The sequence below is a fragment of the Electrona antarctica genome (genome assembly GCF_951216825.1).
Source record: "Electrona antarctica genome assembly, chromosome: 4".
NCBI lineage: Eukaryota > Metazoa > Chordata > Actinopteri > Myctophiformes > Myctophidae > Electrona > Electrona antarctica.
In genome coordinates this window covers 45194368-45218253 of record NC_136809.1, presented here as the reverse complement: position 1 = coordinate 45218253, position 23886 = coordinate 45194368, and the positions used below count along the sequence as shown (strand labels likewise).

Sequence of the window (23886 nt, the reverse complement as noted above, 5' to 3'; positions counted from 1 at the left end):
ACAGCATGCATGGCATTCAATTTGTGGATTGTGGGAATAGATTTCCCTAAAATGTAGGGCTAATAATTTCATTATTTTCTCAAATGTCTGTGTCTCAATCAGATTGGCTACAGGAATGTTGTAATGTGAATTTCATTAAGGTTTTATCTTGGGGGTATCAGGAGAACTAAGGCTTTGTCTTGGGGCCGGGGTATCAGAATATATAAGGTTCTGGCTTGGGGGTATCAGAAGAACTGAACACTTTGGCCCATTTTGGGGGATTTGGGGTTTCCCTAGCCCTACAATAGAGCACCGAAGTCCTGACGTCACTTTCAGTAGAGGGCACCAACACACAGGTTTATAGGTTTTTTATTTGTATTGAAATCTCCATAGGGCGATTTTATGTCCCTTCATATAAGAACTGTGTTTGAAAAATAAACCGATCACCCCGGCCTTTTCACTCATATGGATATGAAGCATCGACTGAAGGTGGAAATGTACAAATATACCCAAAGAGTAACAAAATAAGCGTTAGAAACGAGCCAAACAACCCAGAGACTACATTTCCGGGTAGGCTGCTTCTGCCTGCAGCCCGTCGCACAACAGAAACTGAACGTTAATTACGTTTATTTTTATTTTTATTTTATTGATATATAATGTATCGTGGTTAGTACGAGTCGAGTCACCACCAGCTGAGCTTACGTCAACGAGGAATAACAGGAACGCAATATGTTGACAGCTGGGCGTGACGTATATGCTCAGCGACATTGCATTCATATGTAGTTTCAAGGCTTTTGCGGTCACATTAATTCCATTTTCTCTAGAAACTGGCTGTATCAAATATGAATGGACATCATTAACGACGCACAGCCACTCCCCTGACAGAAACGCCGGGGTGGTCGGTTTATTTTTCAAACACAGTTCTTATATGAAGCAACATAAAATCGCCCTATGGAGATTTCAATACAAATAAAAAACCTATAAACCTGTGTGTTGGTGCCCTCTACTGAAAGTGACCTCAGACTTCGGTGCTCTATGTCTGTGATCTTACATGTAATGTATTCTTCCCATTGTTCCCAATACACAACCATTGCTCTGGAGAGGGACGTCTGGAACACTGGTGGAGCTGTTGCCCTAGCGACCCGACTACGGATAAGTGGTTGAAGATGGATGGATGGATGGATCATGGATAGAAAAAACAGCAGAATTTGCCTTGGTCGGCCCCTGTGCCAGGCATAGGGGTGCCAGGGGCTGCAGTTACCACCTCCAGCCACATGGTGGTGTGACTATTTCGTATGCATGCGACACATTTTAGACCGCTCTTCCGGTCTCGGCAGAAGAAGACGCTGACGGACAGACAAGAGGAAGAACATGACAGGGCGCGCGAAAAGAAAATCCAAATCTATCCAGGTAACGTTGCTTTAAACCACTTTCTGCACAGATACACGTTTAGTATATGGCCTTATATCACTCGCCGTCTGTCGTGCTGGTGCGAAGCTGTTTTGTAACGGACGCTAGTGTGGAAGTAACAGTAAGAGTTTCGTATGCTGAGTGGTTAAGACAACAACATGGCAGCAAGCAACACTGTTAACAGAGCTGCCGCAGCTGCTTGCCTGCTCGGACCGTTAGTAGTTTTGTTTGTTTCATCTGTTTTACTGTCACACACAATGTGCTTACTTAGGCTACTCACAGCGTGGATACTGTAGTTATGAAGTTATGTCCTTGCCTTGGTGGTGCATCATTCATTTAACACAGGCATCCTTCGTTGTTATATGTGTCATGACTGAGAATAGATATGTAATAACGGTGTCGCTCGTCGTCGATCTACAAGCCCACAGCACTTTGCGGTTGCGACGACACGTGTTTTGTAGATGATGTGGACCAGAAAATGTCCCCAAATGCTTTTGTCGCTCCAGCTGTAGCCTGTTGTAACAGGTCACCTTTCTTGGCTTGAACATTCATTGGTAGTAGGTATGTTTGATTGATTGATTGAAGAATTTATTAACAGTTTGCAGAATTACAGTACATTTCAAGCACAAACTCAATACAAAGGCTGTTAACTGTGAGTGGACGACCCAATTAAGCATTACACTTGTTTCCAACAGGGTCCACCATGTTCAAATCATCAAAACATTTAGAGACGTACAAATAGACACTTCTATAGACAGAACAGGAATTCATCAAAAAAGAATTCATCAAAAAGGAGGTAAAAAGGGAAAAGAAAAATATACAGTGAGGGGAAAAAAAAGGGGGGGCGGGGGGGGGGATTCACGTTCAGCTCCGTTAAATTGTTTGTTTTCCTTGGAGGAGCTGCGTTGGGTCCCCAAGTCGGCTCCGTGGCCGTACCTTGAGTTGGCTGTGTGGCCGTGACCATCTCTTGTGTTGTCCTTGCGTTGGGTCCCCAAGTTGGCTCAGTGGCCATACCTTGAGTTGGCTGTGTGGCCGCGACCGTCTCTTGTGTTGTCATTGCGTTCGTGTTTGAGGGATTCCGATTTTACAGGGGCCAGTTTCGAATTGCAGCCGTCCGTAGGTGCCCTTTGAGAGCGGTTTTGAAAGAGTCAAGGGATTCGCATGTCTTAATGACAGTTGGTAGGGCGTTCCACATTTTAGTGGCATAGGAGCGAAAAGAATTTAGTCCCTTGTTTGTGCCGAATCTGGGTTGTACATGGTTCGTTGCACTCCCTCTGGTGTTGTGGGTGTGGACTTCGTTAACATTAAGGAAGTATCTAGACAGGTACATGGGTATCTTGGTGGTGTATCGAATCTTGTGGACCAGACCCATTGCAAGATGCTGTACTCTGTCGTCGACCCTAAGCCATTCCAGCCTGTCGAAGTGGGCAGGGGTGAGGTGGGTTCGGGGGGCTAGATCAAGTAGGAGCCTGACCAGTTTGTTTTGGGAAGTCTGGAGCCTGGTTTTAAGGGCCTTTGAGGTGCTGTGGTACCAGGAGGTGCATGCATAGTCAAAGAAACCCTGTACAAGGGCTCCTGTTAAGGTCTTCAAGGTGTTTTTGTTGACCAGTGAGGAGATCCTGTAGAGGAATCTTGTTCTATGGTTGACTTTTTTGATTACGTTGGTGGCCATTTTATCACCGGAAAGATTAGCCTCCAGGATGGAACCTAGGTAGGTAATTTCATCTTTACGTGTGATAACATTGTCACCCACTCTAACCAAGAAGCCATTTGCCTTGCTGAGATTACTAATAGAGCCAAAGAGAATGGATTCAGTTTTTCCCAGGTGTAAAGATAGTTTGTTATCAGCGAGCCAGGTGCAGATTCTACCGAGTTCAGAGCTGAGGGCATTTTCAACCTGCAGTTTGTCCCTGTCCGAGACCAGCAGTGCTGAGTCATCTGCGAACAGGAACAAGTTGCAGTCACAGGCTGAAGTCATGTCGTTTACATATATTAGGAACAGTAGAGGCCCTAGTATGCTTCCTTGTGGAACGCCACAGCTCACTGGGAGGGGGGGGGACAGTGTTCCGTTCACTTCCACCATCTGTTCTCTCCCCTCCAGGTAGGATTGCATCCAGCTCACTGATGTGCTATCGAAACCAATTGCTTTTAGCTTGTTAACCAGTATGGAGTGGTTCACGGTGTCAAAAGCCTTTTGGAGGTCCAGCATGACCATGCCGCAGTATTTGCCAGCGTCCACCTCTTGTTTGATGTGGTCGCTCAAATAGAGGAGGCATGTGTCAGTGGAGTGGTAACCTGACTGTTAGGCTGCCTGGCTGTACCTCTACATTTTGCGCTCCTATTGTGACAAAAATATACACTGTCCTCCTGGCTGGTACAAAGATACCCACTGGAAGTTACATACATAATTGTTACCTGGCTAATACATCTGGAGCAGTAGGCCTATAGTATAGCCCATGCCATTTTGTATGCTATACCTTTTGGCTAAAACAATCACTTAAATTCAAAGACACAAAACACGTACAATTATTCATCATCAAAGTGTATTTATTTTACAGAACCATTGATTACATGTTAACCAATCCCTTTTGGGAGTGTGCATTTAAATCAAACTAGTGTTGCAGTGATGTAAATAGGTTTTCAATGTAATGAGTCCTGGGATGCAGGGATGGTATTTTAGATGAGTCCCAGGGACATTTGATGAGTCCCACTTCAGCGACGTTAATAGTCAATTATTATTTTTTTTTACAAATTGCAGCATTTAACTCATTTAATTTCATATGTATATAATGTGGTTATATTCATGTAGAAAACAGAAGAATACATTATTATTATAACTAAAGCTAGCAAAATAAACTAGAATAAAAAAAAATGCTCTACATATTTCATATTTTTGCTATATATTTTTACTGTATGCTGAGTACAGTAGTGCATCCTGTGGATGCAGAGGTCGTTGTTGTATTGCGTCCCTTAACTATAAACTGTGTTTTGGGATGCAAAATGCACCCTATTTTAATCTCTGAGTGTTGTGATAGAATGGTTTGTCCTCATCAGGTTCCAGCACATGACAACAAGCAGTGCTTTAAGCAGTGCTTTTAATAGCAACATTAAGCTGAAGCATAAGACCTAAGTCAGGGCTGCCAACATTGGACTGTGAGAATCCAGGAGATTGTTTTGGGGGGTGGGGGGACTCCCCAAGAGCGGGGTCTGGGGGTTAGTGTAGCCCCTTTCGGGACCCTCTGTTACCTTTTCTGTATTTTGGACGTCGGTATCCTAACCCTAGGGTCCCTTGAAAGTCAATCCACTCTCCAATAGACACAGCTGTACCACTGTCTGGTCACGGACAAATATAGTGTCGCTTGAGTGTTGATGAAGTTTCAAAGATGCATAAAGTAGCAGTAGGAGTTCGTGGAAACTTTTGCGATGCTATTCGGCGTTGCCGTTAAGTATTTTTAATTTATTTAACTTATACCTATGCAATGTCATTTCGAGCGAGAATCGTGCAGCACTAGTTGGCTCTCCAGTTCATATCAGTTACTCTTATGTTTTTGCTACAAGAGAGAGATTTTAAGAGAGGTTTAAGTCAAGCACTTTACTGATGTTGTCTGAGTGTTTAAAGCCACAGTAGTTGGCTCCAGCTGCCACATTTTGCAACATGACACATGACATGAAGTCCATGTGTGCAGCCACACAAAAACACATTTGATTATTTTTGATACATGTTTGTCGAATAATAACGATAATAAATAAGTATTGGTAAAATTCATAACTCTCGTGCTGATTTGTATTCAATTCATTCAGTGTTTTAAATACCAGCATCAGGCTTTGTGAGGTGTTTAATGCAACCATTTTTTAGGCTTCTTTCATTCCCTCTTTAAACCTGCCATTAAACGCCATACCTGATGATCTCAATCTGTATTTTGAAATCTATTTTTTTTAACCCATTAAAACCGGGAAAGCATGTGTGTCATTTTTGTTTTTGCGTTGGCTATTCAAAAATAGCAGATATACTAGAAGTGCTCCGATCAGGTTTTTTGGGGTTGATCCCATTCACCGATTGATTTTCTCACGATCAACCGATACCGATCTTGTGCGTAAGGGGAACATTTGAATATTTCCAAAATTATGTCAAAACCCACGTCAAAACTGTTCCTGTATGTGGGGAGGAAGAGGAAAATGTTTAGGCCTGTCACAAAGATGCAAAACAATATTATACTATATCTCTGACTTTTATACCACTTAAATGGTATGAAAGATCGGTTTCTCCAGATCGGGTAAATTGACTATCACTGTCAAGTAATTTGGAGTGAGAATCGGCCGATCACCGAACAAACGGTGGCCAATCGATCAAAGATATACATTTTTGATCGTTTGAGAAAAATCTTGAAAGTGCGAGAACTACTGATTTAGAAGGCATTTGTAGAATCAGCCTCGGGTCTTAATGGCTTAATGCTTTTTCAGCCCTTTACACCACCTTGTCTCCTGCAAACACCCATTACTGGTCATAATTGGATTTTAGTGCCAAGTTAATTCACAATGAATCGAGCCTTTTCACTCTTCACATGTTGTTCAGGACTCAAGGTCATACAAGGAGTTGAAGAAACCCTGTCTGGATGGACCTGCAGCAGCATCTTTGGCCAAGGTGGATTCGGACCTACGTGAGGAGATCGTACAACTATACAAGCTTCAAATGCCAGAGGATCTCTATCATTTCTGGGAATTCTGCAAAGAGCTTTATCCAGATAACCCCAGGGGTATGCTCTTGTTACTCCATCTAAACCATCTAAAGTAGTGCTCATAATGTGGATACTGGTGCACGCCACGGCACGCACCTACTCCGTTTTATCTATTCCAACTAAATGGCCTCTTTGAGGATATTAAAGGATATTCATCTCTCCACTTAATGTCAGTGATTTACTAGCCAACGAAAAGTGTGAAAAATAGAAGGCGATGTAACTTATGCACCATTATGTTTTTACATTTTTGTTTCCATAGATGCGCTGATGAAAACACTGGGTTTGCGTTTAGTCGGTCCATTTGACATTTTGGCAGGAGCTCACAAAAGCTCCCAGAACCCTCAGCCCAACTACCACCTGCACTGGAGGTACTTCTACGACCCGCCAGAGTTCCAGACCATACTACAGGGCAATGTGGAGAACCAGCATCACATGGGCTATTATAGGTAAGGAAAACTAAACTTTTACTCTTGACTGTTTTGCCAAAATGTTTAAATTGTCAAAGATTAAATGAAATGTATTATAGCGCAGGCATTTTGAGAAATTTCCCTTGCAACTTGTTTCATAAATATGTTAGTAACAACATATCAAAAGTCCTAAGAAATCCCAGTGGATCATCACAAATGTGATGAGGTCATCACATTTTGGCAAGCTATGGCTGTTATTAGCCCAAGGAGTGTTTTTCGTGCAAAACAAATGCTTGCAATGCAACATTAATGACTTCCTCCGGGGGGATCCCGAGACGTTCCAAGGCGAGTGAGTCGATGCGTTTCCTCCAATTGCGCCTTGGTCTGCCCCGGGGTCTTCTCCCAGTGGGACGTGCCTCGAGGACCTCCCTAGGGAGATGCCCGAGAGGCATCCTAATCAGATGCCCGAACCGCCTAAGCTGGCTCCTTTCCAGGCGAAGAAGCAGCGACTACTCCGAGTCTCTCTCGCGTGACTGAACTTCTCACCCTATCTCTAAGGGAGATGCCAGCCACCCGTCGAAGAAAACTCATTTCGGCCGCTTGTATTTGCGACCTTATTCCTTCAGTCATGACCCACACTTCATGACCATAGGTGAGAGTAGGAACGAAGACTGCTCGGTAGACGGAGAGCTGTGCCTTCTGGCTCAACTCTCTTTTCGTCACAACAGTGCGGTACAGCGACTGATTTATTATACTACTGGTTATAGAACAGTCAATGGACTGGCAAGAATGATTGTGTTGGAGACTATAGAGTACACTATAATAGCAATTTTGACAACCATTAAAGATTAAAATGTGTACTGACTGGTATGTCAACGAATGTATTATGTGATATGACTTTGTATAGCATGAGTTCTAATTGCTTTCTTCTGAAATCCTTGTAATCCTACAGAGACACTCCAGATGCTCTTCCTTCATTCGTGGGTGAAAATGAAGCCAAGAAAGGATGCACTATAACACAGATGGGAGACAATATATTTGCTGCAGTCCAGTGAGTAAATTATATAAATACATAGAAAGGTATATTTAATCCCTACCCATTGCAAATACATGTAATGATTCAGATACAGCTTTTGTAGTAAACAAAATCAAATCTTCATTGTAAATGTAATGGGGCCATTTCTGGGAAGTACCCACACGTTTGTCCTGTTCCAATACACATATGTTGTTTTGTTTTAATAAGGAAAGTCAACAGGGGTCTGATTGAGATGCCACCATGCCCACATTTAAATGTCATACATCATAAATGCATGCATGGTAAGACATCTGATGTCATTGACATGTTGAACATGCGGACATCGACATGGGAGCCTTGCCATTATAAGACCTGTCTTGTAATACAGTATAGGGGGCGGCGGTGGCTCAGGGGTAGAGTGCCTGGATGGTAACCGTAAGGTTGCCAGTTCGAACCCAGGCTCCCCCAGAGTTACTGTCAAAGTGTCCTTGAGCAAGACACTGAACCCCTAATTGCTCCCGATGTGCTAGTTGGTGCCTTGCATGGTTTCCGCTGCCATCGGTGTATGAATGTGTGTGTGAATGGGTGAATGTAATGCACAGTCTCTGTAAAGCGCCTTGGATAAAGGCGCTATATAAATGCACCATTTACCATTTTAGTTAAATCAACACACAGAGGACGATTGTACAATGTAATAAGTCCACTTTTTGTCTCATAATTGTCTTACTGTATATCATCTCCAACAGGCTGTACTTGTTAAGGAAGAGGAAAGAAAGAGGCCGGACCACCGGAGGAGAGGATTTGGGGAGCTTGGAGGCCAAATTAAAAAGCAGGGTGGAGGATCTGGGCTTCAGTCTAGAGCAAAAGACCAAAGTCATGAAGCAAAGGGACAAAAAGGTAGATTTCACCATGGAACTGTCTGTTCTAGGCCTCCCATATGCTAGATGCTCACTGTTCACCAAACATCTGCCTTTTGGAACCTGGACAGAAGCTTATTAATAACTATAATTATGGGGTGTCTGGGTGAATCACTGGGCTAAGGGCATATGTTCTCAAATTATTATTATTATTCTGCCATTGCATACTGTCTGATGCAACAGGAGAAAAAAAGGTAGTGGTTGGATGCAGTTGGGAGTCATCTTTTTACCGCATGTAATTTGATAAAATTGTAGCTTCCACTTCACACTGACCAGTTGGGGATCTTGTGTCACTCCTCAGGTTGTCACAAAGACGTTCCATGGTGCTGGCATCGTTGTGCCTATAGACAAAAATGATGTGGGATATCGAGAGCTGCCAGAAACGGATGGTAAGACCTGAAGCCTTGTGTTCTTTTTCGTGTCTCTCTGTTACTTCTCTCCAAACATCCATAAAATGTAATATACGGTATGCTAGTTTGACTGAATTATGTAAAACTGACGTGTAAAACTGTCACTAGGTTTTTAAAGCGTTTTGTTAGAACCGTGGGTACCAATTCCCAAAACGGGATGTACAACGATATGATCATCTGTTAAGGGGTAATAGAGACTCACTCACTCATCCCCTGGTTCCAAGGGGGTTTTCTCTATGGAGAATAACATGGAGTCATCTTAAAATCGTCCCATAAGAATTATGGTCCAAAAATAAACAAACTGTCCCGGCGATATTGTCAGGGAAGTGGCTCTGTAGTCAGTCAGTCATATTTGATACAGTCTGTTTCTAGCGAAAATGTAACTAATCATAAAGCTCAGGATGGAAAGACATTGACTGGGGCTAAATAATACATTAATTAATGCCTGGCAGTGAATGTGTTTTAATAATATTTGAATTTCTTCAATGTTTAAATCAATATTCAACAGTTAACAGCCCTACTTGTGACTACAGTGTTTCTGACAGAATGTGATGTTTCTAGCTGTATTGTTTTGTATTCTGTGTACACACCATTTACAGCACTGCTTAATTGCCTTCACATGATCAGTTAATCATTTTAACTGATTTTACTATGCTGTAATGTCTGAAGTTTCAAACCTGTTCCTTTCTTGCCCTGCTTGTCTAGCTGGTCTCAAGAGGATCTGCAAGGCCATTGCTGAAGCACGAAATGATGAGGAGCGGATGAAGGCCTTCGGACCCCTGCAGGAAATAATAACTTTTGTTCAATTTGCCAATGATGAGTGTGACTATGGAATGGGTTACGAGCTAGGAATAGACCTCTTCTGCTACGGCTCCCACGTATGTCCAAAAATCTAACGCATGCACACACATTCACAGGTTCACAGGTGCCCATCGCGTTTCTGTCACCACACTCACACAGTTATGCACAATATATGGCCATCTAGCCGTGCTTAAACGAGCATGATGAAACGCCTAATCAAAACTTATGTGAAGTGAGGGGCGCTCACATTCCGTTCTCAGCCAATCAAATCATCAGATTCCGTGCTCATACGGACAGACAACAAAGCTGTGCATAGGAGGGGCTAGCGCCCTGCAAAAATCCCAATGAAATTGGGTTGCCGTGTTAAGCAACGAATTTCCACGGTGCGAAAATGTTATTTTTTTGCTCTGCTGTCGAATTTTGTGGACATTCGCTGGCGAATGCTACACCTCTGACCAATCAAAATGCACCAACGCAGTTTGGGTCTATATAAGCAGCTTACAGTAGCAGCAGCCGGCCCGCAGCTCTGCAAGGTCCAGGGAGCGCACTGCACCCTCGCCTCTTCTCCACGTTAATGACCTACCCTCCACCACACCAGAGCTGTTGGAAGGTACAAATGTATTTTACCGACTGCACGGGTGGGCTGCCGTGGACCCCAAATGACTCTGGGCCCCAACGCAATTGCGTTGTCTGCATCACGGTAGTGAAGAAGTCAAGTGGTGGAAGAATCTGAAGGATGCCAACGATTCAGGAAGAGTGGCGAATAATCAGATGCAGGAGAAGGAGAGTGATTGGTGAATAATTGCATATACATCTTGCATTTAGATGTGTATAGGCAGACGCGTCAATATTTAGCATTTTCGGGTAGTTTATTCGTGTCACATAGCTAATTCGCCAGTGTGTAATGACCTTAAGACTCAGACAGCTCGGCTCTCAACAGTCTCACTGAAGACGACAGCGTTGTCACACAGGGAAGAAACTATCTTTAATGCAGTGAGTGTCTTTGAGGGAAGCGCTGCAGAGGCACAGTGCGTTAACTATCTTTAATGCAGAGTGTCTTTGAGAGAAGCGCTGCAGAGGCACAGTGCGTTAATAATTGCAGCATCCTTAGCGTTCAGTATCAACTGGAGACCTGTTGCATGTCCTACTAACCCCGCCCCCTGCTCTAATTTTCTGTTTGCATTTTCCTGTCTATAGTACAAAATGTGATTTAAAAAAAAAAATGAATCTATGGAATACTCGTTGAGACAATAATCGACAGTTGTGGCCCTAAAAACATTTAAAAATAATGCTATTTGGTGTTATTCAATGAGTTCCCCCCCCCTCCTTTTCTCCGTAGTACTTCTACAAGGTGGTCAGACAGCAGCTCCCCATGGCATACAGTTTGTTGAAAAGGCATCTGTTTGGGGAGATCCTGGAAGCTCATCTCTCCAGCCGCTCGCATGACAACTTGGACCAACTTTCTGCCCAGTGAAAGAACGACCAAGAAGTAAATTCTAATCGTGGTTCTTCTGATAAGCTCTTTACAAACATGTGTTTCTTGTTGCTCTCGCCGCTGCTGTTATGAATTGGTACCAACAGAGTTATGTCCCGTCCCGTTTGTGAAAGTGAAAGTGTTTAATAAAGTATTAATTTTATATTTTTACATTTATTTTTGTCTTTGAATTAATGATGCTACTGCTATAATAATGTATTATTACACCTGGATATATATATTTGTTGGTGCAGTTCCAATGTAGAAAGGATTAGGAAATGTGCCTCTACAGTCTCTACAGTATATGTACATGAGTTAAGACATGTACATAAGAGTATACTTATCCGTAATCTGGGCCGTGGGCGGATAACAGTTCCAACAGAGATTTCCAGACTTCCCTTCATGTTTTTGCAGGTTTGTAAATGCAGATTTTGAGGGGCATGTTTTGTGTGATCTGTAAACATGCTTTTTGAGGACAGAAACATTGTGCCTTTTACTTAACATAGGCACACGGCACAGTGGTGCACTGTAATGTTGTACAGCTAAAGCTAGAGGGCAGTGTTGAACGTCACAAATCATTGACACCGTCATCTCTTGAACTAATTCTGTGAGGCATGAATGTGTTGCTTTCTCAAATGCAAAAGCTGGCTGTTAACCTTTCAGGGAACAATCATTTATAGTGGCTGGCTGTTAGCCGAGATTGTGGGCAGAGGTGCATTTAAAAGGCAAAAGAACCACTTCAAGGTGGCAATGATAGCAGCGTGTGCTTGTAGATCTTCCATATTTGAAAATACAAAATGCTTTAAAAAAAAAAAAAACTACAATTATAGGGGCTGATAATGGGCTGTATGGTGAAGGACAAGAACATGAACATGTGTCTGTATAGAGACTCATGAAAAGGGGATCTTTAAATATTTATTTGCTCTACCATCAGATTGAAAATGGCCTAGCCATAATAATCCCCCTGTGATGACTGATGATAATGATGATGCTGAATCTTTTAAAAATATTGCTGGAAGGTTAATCTTAACAACAGGAATCCATGAAAGGGTGCAGCCATAACTGAGGTCACAGCTTTACTTCTCATCCTTGATTAGCTACACCTGGCTTACAGCCTACAGGGCACTGCCCTCCATAATTTAGTCATCATATTTGAACACAAAGTTAATCTAAGTAAAGAACTGTGTACTTGAATCTGTATTCTGGAGGAAAGTTATGGGACATTAAAATAAATGACCAAAATTGCCAGTGGACTAGGGCTAGGCTATTCATTCGATTTAGGTGCAGAAGCCACCTGATTGAGGCAATTATATTTTCATGTCGGTGATTGGCTGCTCATTTTCTGTCAGTGTATGAAGCGAACGAAAATAAAAGCATGTGTAGGCTATACTGTCAGCGAGTGTAATCCGTACTGTACTCTACTGTATCATTACAATAACGAGCCCAACCCAAAATCTTTGCGTCACTGGGCCTTAAAAATAATTCATATCCTTGTCTTGGTTTGATCCTATTCCTATGTTGGTTTGATCCTATCACGCATAACTTCGCTGTCAACACTGCAGCCTATATAGGCATTTATCCAACCTCGGAACAGCAGAGCCTCACTACGGTATACAACTGCTGCAGAGCTCCAAGAAGGTGGGAGGGGAGCAAAACAGAAAACAGGAGCGCACTTTTGATCCTGCGGAGGTTCGGGGAACCGCACCGCTCCCACTCAGAACAGCCCCGCACTGGAGACAGCATCGCTCCGTAGGGGAGGAGTACGTTGCAGTGCATACATTCGTTTGGGGTTTTTGGAAGAATAACCGTTTTTTTAGCACAACACAGAGCGCTAGCCTGCGGACGCTGTAGAATGATCCCGGGTGCTCCAGAGCCTTGTTGATTGCGAGGCCCGGAGAGAGAAGACATCTCATCTCGTCGGGGCAAGACGACCCTTCACACACCGCCGTACGTCGCCGCCTCCTCCTCCGCGGCAGAATGTCAAGGAGCCCCGAAGAAAGTCACAGCAGGGGCGGCGGCTCTGACCGAGACGTGAAGATGGCCTCTTCGAACAACACATCCCCTGAAGGAGGTGTCCCGCCGCTGCACCAGAGCCGTATACGGCAGGTGGGTGATATAGTGTACTGTGTGTGTGACTGTGTGTAGAAGACTATGGCCCAACTCTGCTGTCTGCATTGGCAGGATCAGTCAGCCGTGTAACGAGTAGCCCCAAACACCTGCCAGAGATGCTGCGCACCCTCTCGCAGTCCCCATAATATAATGAGGGAATTGCTGAAGGCGAGGCGTTGTCCTGGTTACCACATCTAGGATGCTCTTTAATATATAAGAAAGCAGCGGACATAGCTTTTGTGCCGTATTTATAAGCGCTTCATATTTCGTTTACAGGTTGAGACTTTGTTTAGATATTCGCAATCACGCAATGGCAGTTTAATATATGACAATAAAATCAGCTTGGAGATTATTCTTGCCATCAAAATAAACACCAGGCCCAGACTGTCTGACAAGCTCAATTGTAGGCTGTAAACCTGCATGCTTGCCTGCACCTTCGGACAGTCCACATAGCCTAATGTAAAGTTCTGATGTAGACCATCTGTTCCAGCCTTCCAGGGAGAATTATAGGCCTGGCTACTTGCCCTGAGCAAGTTCTATTCATAACTATATAGGCAGTGGCATGACGTTGTTCTAATGTAGGCTACATGAAACATGGTAAATTGGAATGTCATCTCCTGATTTTGTGAAATTGTTAAATGTATGCTTTTATAAATTACAATATAATCCAATGTGCATAAAGCTCTAACATCATGTCACCAGGCTTTCCACGGCATGCTCTATTCCAGTAGATTAGCAGCAACCTAATGGCCCGGTGTTTTGACCACACACACACACTTTGCCGGATGTTATGTGCATGTTCACTTTTATCCTTGTTGGCTATTACTGTTTGCTTGTACCTGGCATCGTTCAGATCTATATGCTCTACTGTCCTCCATCAACACAAACAATAAGCACAGAAATAATGGGACATTATGCCATTGTGCTGGTTATTCAAAAGCAGTTTGAAAGTTTGAATACCTACATTTTGCATCCCCTATTAATTCATAATGTATGTTTACCAGATTAAGAATGTGCTTAAGGACTGCATTACATTGTATGCGTTTTGAATGTATAGGCTACTTAATAGTGTGTAGCCTACATAGCTGTTGTAGGTAAACACATTACAAGTGTTGCTTTTGAGAGTTGGTTGTCTCTGTCTGTATACACAGTCAAAGAGAACCTTTGGGATGGTCTACGGTTGTTTCCTGTCTACATGCACTCTCTCAAGCTAATTAGATTCCAGTAATGGACTGCAGAGCTACACACACACACACACACACACACACACACACACACACACACACACACACACACACACACACACACTTAGTCATTTTGGGTGGAGCCATGATCCTTGGATAGGCTACTCTGAAATAAGGTTAAGACTTTTACAGTAATCTGTGTTGAATTACCTAGTCCTAGTGCAACTCTCCCAAAGCAGTTGTGTGTTTGCTTGTTACTGATTTAGTGAGCGCCTTTTCTATATAGGGAATTTGGATCAATTTATATCTTGGTGAGGGTCTTTGTTTCAGTAAACAAAAACAATGGTTGTGGGCTTGTGTGCATTTATGTATCTGTGTTCAATCATGTCATAGATAATGAAAGTACGCAAGCCTACAACATACAGTATTTGACCTAACTTTGGTCCCCACACACAGGGGCCATACATTTACACCCCAAGTGCGGGCCAACATGGGACTGTGACTGCGAATCCGTGGGAAAGTGCTAATAATTTTAAACAGTTTAAATTTGGGGAAAGTGAAAAATCTGCTTTGTCACTACCTGCATATGGATGGCAATTGTCAGTGCCCATGTACAGTTTCAGATCGATCAGGTCAACCTGCACACAGACACACGGACAGGGGCGGAAACGTAATCTCCGCTTGGCTCCTGGCATGACGGCCTTGCCAGAGATTACTATCTATACCACTTGACCTCAAGCAAACCTGCCATCTTGCACTGCTTATGTATGCATACTGTATCTTAGAATAGGTATGTTGAGCAGATATCAGTTCAGTCATACTGCTGTCTGTGTCATTTTACATGACCCTATGTGATCCTATGCGTTTAGGTCAGTGGTTTTCAAACCTTTTCATATCAAGGTCCATTATTTATTTGGCATTTGAGTCACAGACCATTTGATGAGATTTAGCCTCTCAGACCCAAAACTAAAGAATATTTTGTTATCAGATAAGATTTTGTCCACAATTACATGCTGTATTGCCATTGATGTGGTACCATAGGAGAGATAACAGGCAAACTTGTCATCATCATCTTTCGACCGCGGTCGAGATCATGGATTTTACAATGCCACGCCAGACTTTCCGGTCCTTCATTGCCATCCCCAGTTCCTGCTTACTGATGCATGTGTCTCTAGCGATGACATCAGGGAACGACAGTTTTCTACCTCTGGTCTGCTTTGAGGCAGGATTCCAGAGAAGAAGGGAAGATTGTCAGCTCTGTAGCAGTGGCCGGCAAACTGTGTTCTTCTGGATCGGACTAGTGAAGAAACATGGGGAAGGTTGCCGTATATTAGATTAGTCGATGGGTGGCTCTTCCAAGACAAACTTGTAGAACAACGGCACTAGACTTGAGTTGTTTATCGAATGACAAAGTTGTTGACACTACATTTAATTAGACCTTAGCAACTACAAAAGGTGGAATGGCTGTGTCCGATGTCACGGCACATTGTCGGTGTGCTTGTGTCAGTGGCCATTTGTCATGCTCCTTGGAGTGATAACGCGATAAAGTCACAGTGTTCCCTCATCTATCTGATGTGTTCAGAGGTTGTTATAGAATGCCACCTCACACACCTCTGCCTCGTCTCCCCCAGGCTGATATTGTCAGGGCTAATTTTGATATGATCAGTGTTACTTACTTACTTACGCCTGACACCCCTACTGGGGTATAGGCCGTCGACAGGGGACCTCCAGAGTTCTTGGTCACTGGAATTCTTCTCTATCTGCGACCAGGTGCATCCCAGCCTCTTGGTGTCTGCCTGGAGATCCCGCCGCCAGCCGTTTTTGGGACGGCCTTTGTTTCTCTTCCCTTGAGGGTTCCAACTTAAAGTCATAGGCTGAGCTCACACCTTTCATGCAATTCTCTGTGCTCGTTGGGTGTTGTGTCATGGCCGCCCAGCGGCCCAATGCATTTCCAATGGAGGTCACATGGTTTGACCCAACATTGTGTTGTGTGAGGGGGAGGGGCGCAGTCGAAACACCCCTCCCCCTCACACAACACAATGTTGGGTCAAACCATGTGACCTCCATTGGAAATGCATTGGGCCGCTGGGCGGCCATGACACAACACCCAACGAGCACAGAGAATTGCATGAAAGGTGTGAGCTCAGCCATAGCCTGTCTGGTCATGTTTGACACTGGCTTGCGCAGTGTGTACCTGATCCATCTCCATCTTCTTTGTCCAATTTCATCTGCTGCTGGGAGTTTCTTTTCATCCAGAGATTGTTGTTGCTGATCTTGTCCGGCCAGTGAATATTCAGGATTCTCCTGAGACATTTGTTAATGAAGGTTTGCACTTTGTTTATTGTGGTCTTTGTAATTCACCCTTTGTCAGACTTCTGATTGGTCCCTGACTGACTAACCAGCAGGCTCTTTCTGACTTGTTCCGCCCTGGTTCCGCCTTGTTTATGTTGAATTAGTTATAACATCATTTTTGGAAAAGACTAAAAACAAACATGATATGCCCAGTCACCATGCTGCACCTGTGATGTTCCTTTTTACTGACACCAAGTTTAAAATAAGAATTGAACGCACAGAATATCAATACAAAGCAACTGAAAAACACGTTATTTCAATGGTAGTGGATGGAGAGAAAGGATTTTTGTCCAACCACGAAACAGCAACCAATGGGTGCGAAGAGGGGCACATCCACGGGCGGGACTTGACAAAGGGTGAATTCTCCATGTCTCTGCCCCATAGAGCAGGACAGAGTTTACATTGGAGTTGAATATTCAGATTTTTGTTTTTTGCTGTATCTCCCTAGAGTGCCAGATGTTCTTGAAGTATAAAAGCTGTTCTTGCCTTGCTTATTCTTGCATTTACATCTGCATCCGTACCACCCTGGTGGCTGATAATACTCCCCAAGTAGGTGAAGGACTCATATTATCCTCATATGTTTGTTTTTTCCCTTATGGATGTTAAGTCGTACTTGTGCGGAAGTCTGCAAGTGTTTTGGGGTGGGGTTGTGTGGGGTTGTGGGGTTGTTAGCTCCACGCCCAACCCCCAACCTGGTGCACCAGGTGCTGCTTTTCCTCCGACCTCTACTCTAAAACCTGCCCGGCATGGTTGAACCTGCTGAGGGTATGAATGAACCCCCTCCGGTATAGCCTTCAGAGTCACGGAGGTACGCAAGCCTCCCCACCACGGCAAGGTAGCAGCACAGGGGGAAGCTAGCCTGTGATCAGTGTGTCTAGGTTCAATCCACATCTGTGACTTAGGCGTTGAATTGAAAACTATTGACTGGAGCCAATTGTTTCTAATATTAGATAATGATGTCCATGAAATATGCGTTTTGGATTTTCTGATTAGGGTCATGTTTTACATTATGCATGTGTTGTTGATTTGTGTGGAATCTATTTAAAGAAAAAGGTCTTATCGTTGAATCATACGCATTGTCATATTCTACAACTAGTCATGCATGACCAAGGACTTGACATGACCCAAAATGCGGTTCTTCAAAAGTTGGGATATTCTTATCCAAGCTATGCCGTGCTGCTTCCTACACAGTCACATCCTCAGTGTTCTGTAGGTCATTGTGGTTCCATTTATACACACTTCTGAGATAAATTAAACAGAGGATTTTACGGTGTAGCATCTGACAGCTTTGCTGCACTACATCCTCGTCCTACTTAGGTGTCTCCTTCCCCCTGTCAACTTGTCCTCCTCCTCATTCCTCCTTGTGCCTTCTATCACTCTGGTGGTGGAATGTAAGTACATTTACTTAAGTACTGTACTGTACTATTTTGAGGTATTTGTACTTTACTTGAGTATTTCCAATTTCGAATACTTTTACTTCTACTCCACTACATCTCGGATTCAAATATTGCACTTTTACTCCACTACATTGATTTGACAGCTTTAGGTACTACTTTTTGATTATTATTACAAAACATACATTAACCACTTCAGTCCCATATACATTTCAGCCATTTAAAAATATCCGATCTTTTCAAATTACTTTTATACATTTGAAAACATGAATTGGGACATTCTGCATAATAAAAAGTACTTTCTACTTCTGGTGCTTTAAGTACATTTTGATACCAATACATTTGTACTTTTACTCAAGTAAATTTAGAATTCTGTACTTTTACTTGTAACAGAGTACAGTATTTCTACATTGCAGTATTGATACTTTTACTCAAGTACAAAATATGAGTACTTTTCCACCACTGTCTGTCTGCCGCCCACCATACAGTAGGAGTCTTCTAGGTTGTCGTATAGGTTTCCCGCTGCACTTCCTCCTAAGCCCCTCCCACACACGTTTCTATTGCTATACTTGTCAGGACATCAACATGTTCAACAGCGATTTACCAATTTTATGAATGCCAATGTCTTTCCATTTCTAACCCTAACACTAAAAGCGAAAATTGCTGATCTACAAGCGCACAACACGCCACACTGCAATGAGTTGTGAGCTTGTATATTGGCTATTTTTGCAGAATGTTAACCCCATAATTGGGATGCTAGGGTTCTTGTCGTTAAACATTAAAACAACCATTTATCTTCTGAGGCTCAGGAAAATGTTCCTCACAATGTCTATTTCTCAAATTCTAGTATACTTGTGGGGACAGCTGGCACTCAAGTATAGTAAGTACTGTATATACAGTAGTATACACGCACTGCACACACACACGCACACACACGCGTGCGCACACACCCCTCCTTATTCACTTTCTTTCCCTCTCCCCTACCCTGAGACCCTGATGTAACAGGAGGTAAGGTTTCATTGTAGCTTTGACATTTACGTCCCCCTTTCTGTGTCTGCCTGCTTGTCTGCCTGCTTGTCTGTCTGTCTGTCTGTCTCCGCCCACCATCTCCATACGTTCCTCTTCCTCTGTTGGGTGGAGTGTGATGGGATTTGGCAGGAAGGGACTCCTAATGGACTCCTGGCCTTCATTACATTACATTACCTCTGAATAACCCCCCCCCCCCCCCCCCCCCCCCCCCCGCACACACACACACACACACACACACACACACACTGAATGTTGGGCCAGCTGTTGTACCTGTGGGCATAATGGTAGCTTGCTGGCTGCACTTAACACACACATGATGTGCAGCACGCACGCACGCACGCACGCACGCACGCACGCACGCACATGCATTTTGGCACACATGTACACTCTTAAGGTACTTTAACACGGGCATCATTTTTAGTTAAGTGCAGCCAGCAAGCTGAACACTATAAGGTATTCAATAGCTGTATTCACAATGGCTATCTCAGTATACAGTAAATGCTTATTCACAAACCTTTGAGTGGCCACAAGTCAACCACACCATGACTGTAGTCAACTAACAACTTAAAAGGTTGTCTTTAAGCAACAACGGTTCCTGACTGTAGAAGGGATAGGATGTCCATGATGGCTACTGTGGGATCACTAAAAGCAGTTGGATCGTTAAGTGCAGTGGTGGAAAATGTGCTTGTTTAATTTAGGTAAAAGTATCAATACTGCAATGTAGAACTACTCTGTTACAAGTAAAAGTCCGGTATTCAAAATGTTCTTGAGTAAAAGTACAAAAGTATTGACATCAAAATGTACTTAAAGTACCTAAAGTAAAAGTACTGCAGAATAGCCCATTTCAAATTTTCAATTGTCTAAAAATCTTTTGACAATAGCCGATCTACAAGCTCACAATGCATCACAATGCGACGCATTGTATTCATGCATTGTATTCATTCATAAAATGGATTAACTTTATGCTTCCTCGTGCAATGTTGTCATACAAAAGTATAGCAAGAAATAACCAATCTACAAGTTATTTGGTGCAGTAAATATTCCACCCATACTCCCCTACGTCTGGTCTTTGCCTGGCTGTTGTTTTGATCAGATGAAGTGGGGCAGTGGCCTATTTACTGATGAGTGCATCAGTAAATAGGCCCTCTACTAACCACTCCTACCATACAGTATACGTGTAATTTGGTTACAACACATAGTGAAGATAGCAGATCTCCTCAAAATGGAACCATATAAGGGTTGAACAGGATTTCACTGTGAAAATGGCCTCACACCGTCTTCACAGAGAACTAGGAATGATCACCTCCCCCTCCTCTTTGTTAAATACACCCACCACCGTGCACAGCAGGTGTTCCACATTCTAACGAGACACTTCATCACCCTCTTCTTATGCAATAGAGATGCAACAGCAATGTGATATTATCTATGGCTCTCATATACAGTATGTTTCCATACTGTGTAATGGTGATAGGGTCAGGGAGAAAGTAACAGAACTCCCTTTTCCTGAATCCAGGGTATATGGGATGTCAGCATGGTTATATTTGGGTGCAGATACAAATGTGACATTTCACAATGTGTACAGTCACTCTTGGTCACTCTGGCGACCTAATATTTGTCGTAGAGTCCCAGTTTGGTGTGTCCAAGAAGCATGTGACAGCACCTGCATAGTCCCACTTTGGCTGCTACTAGGGCAGACTGTTTAAATACTGAACCAACCATGTAGCTCTGTTTCTCAACGTCATGCAGGTCCAGGGACCACCAGTGGTCCACATGGACCCCTTACAGGGAGTATGTAACTCAGAGAGTACGAATGGAACAGATTGGAGCATTAAACGGGTCCTTTTGGTTCCATTTGACTGCCTCAGAGTTGTAAAGCGCTTTGGAGAAATGCACCATTTACTGTATTTTGTATTTTCAAAGAGGAGGCTAATTGACATACAGCCTTAGCCAATCAGGCTCCAAAGGTCAGGGGTTTTTGGACTGGGGGGGGGGGGGGGGGGGGGGTCGGAGACATTTAGATGTTAATTATTCATTATGGCTGCATAACTGTGTTTCCCGTTAGTGAGAGAAAGAGGGATAGATTGAGGACAGTCAGGACACATGATTGAATATCGATGGAGTTCTCAAATCAGCTTGATATAAATACACAGGGAAAAATGGGCTAATCCTGCACTAGTTTAACACTTCCAGTGCGCCGGAATGTTTCTAAATAAAGGCGCTGGAGTGCCCAGCAGATGAGGCAGATTTTACTCTGAAAAGCCCCGCCTTCCATTCCCCCCCCCAAACCGGGAGGAATAATTCTCCATTACTACCTTGCGCTGTCGTTAATATTAGCTGACCGCATCACATTTGTGCTGACCTCATCACATTTGTCATGACGGCTATGGCTGTTTTTAGGCCAAGGAGTGTTTTTCGTGCAAAACTAATGCTTGGAATGGATCCAGAATCATGAAAACCCCCTAGTTTGACATGTCACAATTGTCACATGCTACTTAAAGCATGATAAAATGTGGGCAATGTTGCCTTATATTGGTTGTCTACACTCTACAGTATGGTGTGGTATACAAAAATGTCCATAACTTTTTTTTCACAATGTTTCCGGAAGAGCAGGCCTCTCATTCTGTAGACCTTAATGACCAAGTGAATAGAAAAAAACACAAATAAAAAGTACGGCATGAAATCACAGGTCCTGTCCAATTTTGGGTGACTGGCTCCCCGGGCCCCGGCTATTTGTTATTACTGTGGTGTTGAGAATAGCATACAGGTTCATAAAACACACAAATAGACACATTCACACACACATGCTTTGACAGTGTTTAACCTATTCCCACCCTTTTGGTGTTTCAAGCATTATGTTATACTTAAGCTATTGAAAAATAGCAGATCAGATCAAACGTTTTTAACTCAAATCTTTGCTTCTGGGGGGGTCCCTGGAACAACATATTTTCAGATCGGGGTCGGTGGCCAAATGCATATAATTTTTGGGGTCCTTGACATGAAAATGTTTGAGAACGACTGACATAGAAACATAGGTTTTTCAGAAAACTGTCAGGATTTAGAAGACATTGTGTAGAATCGTTCCCCATGTCTAAATGGTTTAAGCAGCTGAATGGACTTTGGTTGAATATCGAAATGTTAATGTTTCTTCGACATCTGCGTGTCATAAAGTATGTTGTCTCTGTTGAAGACAACATACTTGATATCACAGTGTTGCTGATATGACTGTATGCTGGTGCAGTTAATTTTAGGTCATGCACTTCATTATTCATTGTGCGTTCAACTTGGAGGTGCCAGCAGTCTATGCTTTAACACATTGGCCAGGGATGATATCTCCACAGGATTTTTATCATACATCATCATCGTACATCATCACATTCCGTGCTCAGCCAATCAAATCATCACATTCTGTGCTATGGACACACACAAAGCTGTGCATAGGAGGGGCTAGCACCCCTCAAATATCACACACAAGTCATGGGGGGGCACACTTACGTCATTTTGCCATTGACTTGGCCCTACAAAAGACATCTTGTCATAAAATGTCCAGACACACATGACGTCACACAGGAGGGACACACAAAGCCATTCTAGCGCCCCTTAAAAAAGACGGAAAAAATGGACACATCACACTGAGCTTTAAGCTTTTAGCTATTTTCATGATAATTAAAAATCATACCTGTGTGAAGTGAGGGGCGCTCTTATCATCGTACATCGTCATGCGTCATCTCATTCCGGCCAATCAGAATTTGCGTCCTCACCTTTGTCTTCAAAGTTTGTGTTACGCAATGTTTGTGTGTTTACACAGAACTCAAAATTGTCCATTCATTGTCAATGGCATTTAATGTTTGTGTTAGGACAAAGTTTGTGTTCAACTGATCATATAATTGGTCCTTGCTAATGCTCATTATAGAGCGTCGCAGTCCCGCCCCCTTTCATGACGACGCCAGGCCCAGGAAATGAATCCCAATGCATTTTTCCCATAGACATTTCAAAAAGTATTTATTTAAAGACCTTTTAAGCGTCGTACGAAGCCAACTCGAGTCGTGACAAATCAAATCATGACAACAAATATTTTGGACCAAACAAATAATTACAAAGAAGAAAAACAACAAAAAAAAGTGTTGTAACCTGCCGTGTTTTTCTACTTTCTAATTGTTTGTTTGGCCCAAAACATTGTGTTTATTGTCATGATTTTTCACGACAAGAGTTGGCTTTGTCCGCGGCGTAAACGTCTTTAAATAAATACTTTCTGAAAAGTCTATGAGGAAAATGAATGGGGATTTCTTTTCCGGGTCTCTCGAGGGGGTGGGACTGCGACGCTCTATAAGATGGCACCATTTCTCTCTATTCGGCCCGTGTCAGGAGGGCTGTGGACAGTTCAGGATCCTGCCTACCAGTGACACCATCGGTAGGCAAGTTTCCTAAGTTCAAACAAGATTTTATTTTTTGAATTAATGGAAGAACATTAATATTTCAGGTCAGGTTTCTAAAACTGTCCACTAGCCCACCAATGACACAGAGTGATTAGACAGAAATTGTACCATTTATATATTGATCATTAGTAAGGACCAATTGTATGAAGATAAGGCTGAAAATGGGGGAATTGCTCCTCCTATTTAAAAGAAAAGTGGAGGTACCTTGGTGCCATACTGGCAGTGTGCACAAGAAA

At 43.0% G+C, this 23886-nt stretch overlaps 2 protein-coding genes across 2 annotated transcripts in view; both read left to right on the top strand.

Moving 5' to 3' along the window:
• Window positions 1-1254: 1254 nt before the first annotated feature.
• Window positions 1255-11320, top strand: hpf1 (histone PARylation factor 1). Its single transcript, XM_079498870.1, has 8 exons — window positions 1255-1389; window positions 5963-6143; window positions 6385-6571; window positions 7485-7583; window positions 8294-8444; window positions 8766-8853; window positions 9580-9752; window positions 11015-11320. The coding sequence occupies exons 1-8, from the start codon at window positions 1351-1353 to the stop codon at window positions 11147-11149; spliced, it is 1053 nt and encodes a 350-aa protein (XP_079354996.1). The 5' UTR covers window positions 1255-1350; the 3' UTR covers window positions 11150-11320.
• Window positions 11321-12922: 1602 nt separating this feature from the next.
• Window positions 12923-23886, top strand: part of ank2a (ankyrin 2a, neuronal) — a 149134-nt gene continuing 138170 nt past the window's right edge. Inside the window, exon 1 of the mRNA XM_079499903.1 lies at window positions 12923-13255. Coding sequence (XP_079356029.1) covers window positions 13127-13255 — 129 coding nt within the window. The 5' untranslated portion in view covers window positions 12923-13126. The remainder of the gene's footprint in view (window positions 13256-23886) is intronic.

Bases quoted from the DNA above. Each gene is read 5' to 3' on its own strand.
- hpf1 (XM_079498870.1), top strand. From the start codon at position 1,351: ATGACAGGGCGCGCGAAAAGAAAATCCAAATCTATCCAG. The intron at 7,584-8,293 runs GTGAGTAAATTA...CATCTCCAACAG, and splicing joins AATATATTTGCTGCAGTCCA to GCTGTACTTGTTAAGGAAGA. The intron at 8,854-9,579 runs GTAAGACCTGAA...CTGCTTGTCTAG, and splicing joins AGAGCTGCCAGAAACGGATG to CTGGTCTCAAGAGGATCTGC.